Here is a 7623-nt window from a genome sequence, read left to right on the forward strand (position 1 = left end):
CTGTAGATTATGACGCGTTTAAATTTGCCGCTTACCCTATCACTGACGTCATCTAGTTCAGATATCGGAACAGCCGAAATTTCCAGAAAGAAAAATATAGTCCTTCGTGTCGTTATTAACAGCAAACACATACAATGGTTTTGCACAAATTTCGCTTTAGTTTCTATTTCATATACGTTTGTAGATATCGTCAAATTATTCACAATTGCATAATTTCCGATTGTTTAAAATCCAAGCCGTTTTTCGGCGCCATGCTATATGGTTAACATTTAGAAGTGATGCGGTTTTGAACTGGTATTGCACAGGACAGACTCGATTCCTCGGAAATACTTAAGTTTCTATCGACTGGATTTACGTTATTTTCAGAAGAATATCAGTTCTTATATTCTAAATGAAAGTCGTCTTGACAGTAGGTGAAAAAGATTCCAAGGATATTTCGTTCGAAACAGATTTAAGTCTAACCAGTCACATCTTAGGCCTAGCAGACGATTTTCAACTTCACAGGGGCTCGATTTTGTAATGTAGGCATTTGACTTCAGTGAATAACCACAAAACTAAAATCCTATATTCATACACAATCGGAAACCATGTCGATACCCCCGATTTTTCACAAGATTTTTATTATTTTTATTTATTTTTTTATTTATTTTTTTATTTATTTAAAAAAAAAATAATACTGGACTTTTAATGTTGCCGTATCTTACGTCCTGAAAATTCGGAAACGAGCCCCTGTGAGGGTGACGACATTGACATTTTTATAATTTCTAGATCAAGAACGGCGCTTATAATTATTTTGTGTTGACTGCATTTTGTTTTAATTATGAAATATTACTCTCGTAACTGGTAAAGTGGCTTTATTTTTTTGTTGTGGATTATAAATGCTAGCATTCGAAAGTTCTCCAGGCCGAAAGTAACTGGCGGCCATTGTTTTGACCAGCAACACCCGGGGGCTGTATCTCTACTCTGACCGAATCACTGCAAATTGTAGTATACTTAAGCAATAAACTGCCTAGATGCGGCAGACCTACTGATATAACTGCCACATGTGTCACAGACAAACTGAATGGTGCGCGCTAGCGCACCATGATTGTTTGTCTGTGACACATGTGGCAGTTATACCAGTAGGTCTGCCGCATCTAGGCAGTTTATCGCTTATATTTACGTTCTATTAACATATTTATTCAGAATTTATTAAAATCTCATGTCAATGTGACTTTACAATGTATGGCGGCCATCTTTGTTTACATTTTTTGCAAGTGAGATATTCATACGCCCTCAGGGCAACTTCAGTTATACTCTCATAGATGAAGCTGCTTTTGGTAGGGATTTACTAGTAATATATAAGGGCATTGCCACACCAAATGTAAATATAGTCTGATGAATACAATTTGGTTTACTAACGACATATAGGCAAATGCAACACAGAATGTAAATATATCAATTTGAATGCAAACCAAGCTCTACAATGAATTCGATTTCACATGTGCCGTTCTTTCAATTAGACAAACAGGGGAATAGCTTAACTTAAAATTCAGATTTAGCAAAGAGAAAGTGAAGTTTAACGTATCTTAATGTGAATATAACAATTAAACGTTGGTTAGATTGTATTTATTGTCAATATCAATGCAATCATGGTGACAGATAAATATTCATGACGCCCTAACGGGCCGGATGTCATTCTATTTGTCTGTCACCCAGATTGCATTGATCTTGCCTGTAAATACAATCTACCAATCGTTTAATTGTTAAATAGATACATTGTTCAATTATTAAGGAAATGTTGATAGGTATGATCCTAAAAATGTTGATTTATAAATGGACCGTAACACATTACCTCAAATTCCCAGCTCAGGGTCCATTGATTTTGATACTTGGTACTCCTTTCCATATAGACGTGATTATACCATAAAGTGCTTCTGGTACGATACTGGTTAATATGCATTACTTATACTCTTCCATACATTTAAAACAGTTAAGCAGTAAATAAGAAATCAAAACATAATGCTGATTTCACCACTTAATTGGATCTGTTTCTCTCTCCATGATATCAGTGTTTAGTACAATAAATGAATGAATGAATGAATACATTTAAATAAATAAATAAATAAATAAATAAATAGATAAATAAATAAATAAAGTTGAAAAGTATTTGAGTTTACGCTTATTTTATTTGCTTTATAACATAAAAATACAATAATATTTACGAAAAAAAACAACAACAAAAAACCCCAAAAACAAAACAAAAAAAACAAAAAACAAATATTTAAAATAGTTGGGATGTTAATCTGACACGTGCACAGACTTAATTAGTTTGGCGTCCAATCCCTTTAAATCTTTCACATATTTTGAAAAAGACTTTATGGAATTCAAAATTGCTTGTCGATGCGAATTGTAAAGAATTCACTAGGATTCCATGTCCAAAACCTGAGCCAAATATAGAACAAACATGTTTGCACGTGACCTACACATAAACCATACACATTGTCGAGAGGAAGACGGTGCGCTACAGTCTCGAATATATGTTCTCCTTATATAAGTACCATTTCAATTTCGAGCTGTCTTCTAATTCTTTTTCGATAAGTCGATTAAAGTCCTCGTTCTGAGATACAGTGAACCAGTTTTTCCAGTCTCCTACGACCCCTGAAATAAATCAAATTAACAAATGGAAATATGTTGAATGATTATTTTAAGGTCGGAACAAAAAAGGAATAAACATATAAAATGTCAAAACGTAAAAAAAAAAAATATATATATACATGTATTTTCTTCAATCAGTTTCTTAACGTAAAGAAGAACCAATCGCAGGATTTCAGAGATATCCTCAGCTACAGTAGTGAACTAAATGTCTCGTTACCTTTCCGAAAAAGAAGTTTGATCCATCTCTCGATTCAGCAATTATATCTGTATTGTCCTTCACTTGGGTTCCCGAAGTGGATAGATTTTCGAACGAACACTTTTTATTGATATCTATTAGCGTTTCATCCGTCAAATCCACATCAAGGAATTTCGCGAGACCTCTTAGTATTGGAATGGGATTCTGTAATAAAACAATGGTAAAATTACCTTCCAAGACCAAAACCAAATTAATACAGTTCACATGAGTTTCGTGATCACCCCATATGGGCGGAGTATAAGATTTTATCCAGTATATATGAGAAAATACTTGAATACGAATATATGTGTAAGGTTATTCCGAATCCATTAATTTCCATTAAGTGTATGTTTCTGAAAATTACTAGAATATTTCCTTTGCTACATTGAAACATCTTAGTGAGTACGATACCAATGCCCTGTCAATTTCTTTTTTTTTTAAACAAATGATTTGTTATGAATTTCTCCGTTGATAACATGTCGTTTCAGTCATGCTTGCTATGCCTGATCGTTCCGTTGTATTCACACCCTTGTTCTCATTTTGAGAATTTGTCTTAGTCCAGATTTGGCCAAGTTTTGCATGACCGAAGCAGAAAACGCTCACCCTTCAGAAACGCCTTGTTCTACCCCCTTATACGCTAACAAAGGCCACCATGCATAATTATATTATGTTTTTATTTGTCCTCGTTTTACCGAATTTCTGTTACAATTACAGTTTTTGTTTTAATATGCGTATTCTCCCTTTATTTGCGTGTATCTGATCAAATATTCTCGTATTTAAAAAAAAAAAGGTTTTCTAAACAAGCTGTACCCACTTAAATTATTCTTGAATGCCCTGATGGAAGCCATAAGATCATTTTGATGGGAGGTAACCAGAGTACCTTGGGAGAAACACAAGTTGGTCTTGCAAATTACCCCTTTTCCGCCTTCGTGAATGGCGAATGAGTTATTCATTGCACAAACAGACTATATGAATTACTGAAGGTTTATAAATCTCACCATGCATTGAGAGTCGGTCAATTTAGCTGTGATATCGTTAATATGAGAAGATTGCATATATTTTCTTTAGTCGAGAATAAAAGAGACACGGTATGAATATTCAAACAACTTCAACTACGTCTTACTGCCCCGTGGATTAAACGTACCCGTTTAAGTTCTTCAAACTCGATTGTAAACACATTTGTAAGTTTACCACTTGCTTTGGCCGAGTCAAATTCTTTTTCATAGTTGAACCAGCCACCGTAGAGAACTGCAATATAAAACATAAAATATATAACATCAACAACCGTTATAAAGCGGGTATCAACCTGATATTTTTATACATTAGGCAAAATAACATGTACGTAATTGTTATCTTTTGTTCGTGAAAAAATTACAATAATAATTAAATATAATTATCCATGGAGTTTGCCGGAAAGAAAATCTTACTTTTTACGAAGATGCCCAATGACATCGCAGCGCGAAAAGATATTTTTATCATGACTGACAGCGCGAAAATTTCCACATCGCGAACAGTTTGGAAGCTAAGCGAAAATTCAAATGCGCGAAAATATCCAATTTTTCAGTAATCAGTATAGGCTGATAGAGTCATTGCAAACATATGGAAACAGAAATGAAGTATAGAAAAATTAATGAAATATTGTCAATACATTACTCAGAAAAGATGTGTGATAGAAGTTATGATAACAGTACGTGGTTGCCGCTTGGAGAAGGCATTCAGCCAATATGACCAGCTCTTTGGTGTCCTCATACGGTCGGACGAGTTCGGTGTAATTTGCTTGATGCCATGGTGATAAAACGAAACAGCCACGTCTTTGGGGTTCCGTAACACGTGTACAACTTTGTATCCAGATTATATATGTTTTTGAGGCAAGTCAGGGAACGGAACGTGCGTGTTTATCACACGTGTAGAGCTAACAGGGTGATTATCCAGGCATGATAAGTCTGGTAGTAGTTCCAACATAGCATCTGCTTTATACACGGTATTGTACTCCGAGCGACCCTTCACAACCATACTCACAATTTCATTGATCCAATTTGTTCCTGAAAAATACCATTTCATACATCGCCATTTTAAAGGGTTTTTTTTCTCATTGTGATGAGTATTTTCATTTACATTTGTATTTGTGAAGAGAAAGAAATGTCGCAGCTTGGTTTATAAATCAAAGCAATTCGTTATAAGCAAAGATAGACAGACAGATTAGATTAGTGGTTTCAAATCATTCCGATTTTGATATTGTCTTCGCACTCGCGTAGATGTCTCCATTGTGCATTAAAACTTCACAGGGAGAAAACTGACTCATCATTAATGTAAAATAGATGATTTAAAATCTCAAAACTTCTTAGAAAATGAGTCATTGTACATTCTAATTAAGGTCAGATGATCTCGTCAAGGTAGTATTATTAAAGATATTATTTTGATTAATTGGTTGTAATAGTTGCTATAAGAAATAATGATAGAGTGCATCACCTTTCTTAATATCATACCGGTTCTTTTGTTACACTATATCTCCCCTATTACCGAATCTCAGAACACCGAAACTGTGCCAGATCTTAATTTTGAAGAATTTGTGCACCATCAAATAATTCCAATTACAAAATCTCACCTGACTTCGGATAGGTACATATAAGGATGTCGGATTTTCTGGATTGGAAATGCTTGATTTTACTCATACGTCCATTGACGTCGGCAACAAGTGGCGGGAAGTTGGGCATTAGATAACCTTTATAAACAACGGGTCCTCCCGGGACGGAGAATTTCGTTTTTGGCATCACTTCAGTATGTTTCCTCCTTCAAAAAAAATAAAATAAATAAATAAGTTAATTCAAAAAAAGAAAAGAAAAACCCAAACAACAACACTCGTTTGTCTAAATTCTTCACGTAACTAAACAACTATCTGGGCAACTGTGCAAGAACAACAGCTGCCGCTTGCAATTCCGTATGATTTCGCTCTGTTTTAATCATGACCCCCCCCCCCCCCCCCCCCCCCCCCCCCCCCCACCACCCCACCCCATTAAAAATTACGCAAAAATATCAAGCCAAATATGATGCATATATAAGACAACATTCCAATGATGCTATATAGCGTCAAAAAGACTAAGTATAAGTCGGTTTCTGAGAAAATGTACATGGTTTCAAAGTGATCAATAGACAGAATGTGGACATGTCAATACCCTAATAAGTATGATGGATAATCAAACTTTACCAGTCCAGGTAGGTAATCCGATAATTTGTTTGCCACCTGGCGGAAAGAGTGTTCTGTTTATATCCAATGTTCCAACGCCTAACATATTGTGCGCATGTTATAATTTAAAAGAAATTGAAGACGAGTATCATCTTTAATACAATGCCCTTTTTACTCTGATCTTCGTCAAAAATATATTAAGAATTATTATTACGGAAAGCCAAGTGTGTCTAAATTAGTAAAATTATGAAGTGTAAACAATGTAAAAGAACTAAATAAAATTGGTAAACTTGTTCATTTAGCTTTCAGAAAAAAAAAACCAGAAAAATAATAGTTGAACATTATTTAGTTAAATTACATATGTGTTGAGATGCATTTTTTTAGAATAAGGTTACAATATGTAAATCCCTCTCCGCTTTTCATGTAGTTGTACTGTTGAAGATGTATATAGACCAATTGGTCCACGGAATAAAATGCACGTTAACTTGAACTTCGCAAGCTGTTCATGGCTCGCTGCAGACCAGGTAAGCTTGACCAAAGGTGACTGTCGCAGTCGTGGTGACCCCATTACCGCGACCAGTCGCCGGTGGTCAATTAACGTTACTTAGTGGTCTTTGCATTGGGACTGTCACAAATTGTCGTAATACTGAATAGCGAGTTATTACTGAACCGACCAATACAAAAACATAAAAATGATTATAAGTAGATTAATTCAACAACAAAAACGTTCATACTAATTGTACATTGCATTATGACGATACATGTAGCTTGACATCCGAGAATGCGTTGTCTCTGGGGAGTCATGACACTGTCAGTAAATCTTAGGATTACGGCTAGGGAACAGGACTTCAACAGGATATAGTTGTCGATGGTATTCTTACATATATATACTAAGGCCAATAAGCCTGTAATCGTATCCTAGGTAGCTGTCAGGTTTTGTCCCGACTGGCCGCCATGTTGAATCCGACAATGCTAATGAAATGTCGGACACTGTCATGGGCTCAGACAACTATAAATATTTAGCTGATAACTTTACAATTTGAAGTTCATCATCTGTGACAACTGTCTAGATTCACAGATACATACCTTGCAAAAGCTACAAAATTACTTCTTTGACGAGTTTAATGGCATACTGTACTTCAGTGTCAGTCTCTAGACGTTGAACACCGGAAGTTTACAAGCAAAACCGGTGACCCAAAACAGAACTGACCGGGACTTTTTAACCCTATGTAAATCCGCACACATGCATGGAAATATATCAAAAGTGTGCATTATTGAAAACATATATACCTGCACATTACACAGAAGTCTGTCTTCAGTTCCTTATTAAAAATCCTCTGTGGCTCGACAACTAGAACTCGTTTTAGATAGGAACTACAATCAGGCGACGCGCTTGCTGATTGGCTTATTCAGTTGTGCGAAACGCGTTACATGCTTGCCATTGCCAAATAAATTAAAGTAGTAATATAATTAAGTTAATAAATGATAATGATTTTTTTTATTCATGAGAAAGAAGGAGATCTAGATAGAATTCATTGTTGACATGTCGAGCAATCTAGAAGAAGGT

The 7623-nt window shown here is 35.2% G+C and overlaps 1 protein-coding gene across 1 annotated transcript; it reads right to left on the reverse strand.

Annotated features, from left to right (window-relative positions):
• Positions 1–2141: 2141 nt before the first annotated feature.
• On the reverse strand, positions 2142–7240 carry LOC117336286 (sulfotransferase family cytosolic 1B member 1-like). Its single transcript, XM_033896767.1, has 6 exons — positions 7143–7240; positions 5478–5662; positions 4564–4914; positions 4017–4120; positions 2855–3037; positions 2142–2640 (listed from the first exon to the last, which is right to left on the reverse strand). The coding sequence occupies exons 3-6, from the start codon at positions 4619–4621 to the stop codon at positions 2632–2634; spliced, it is 354 nt and encodes a 117-aa protein (XP_033752658.1). The 5' UTR covers positions 4622–4914; positions 5478–5662; positions 7143–7240; the 3' UTR covers positions 2142–2631.
• Between the last annotated feature and the right edge of the window lie 383 nt (positions 7241–7623).

This window comes from Pecten maximus, chromosome 10 (genome assembly GCF_902652985.1).
Source record: "Pecten maximus chromosome 10, xPecMax1.1, whole genome shotgun sequence".
Lineage (NCBI taxonomy): Eukaryota > Metazoa > Mollusca > Bivalvia > Pectinida > Pectinidae > Pecten > Pecten maximus.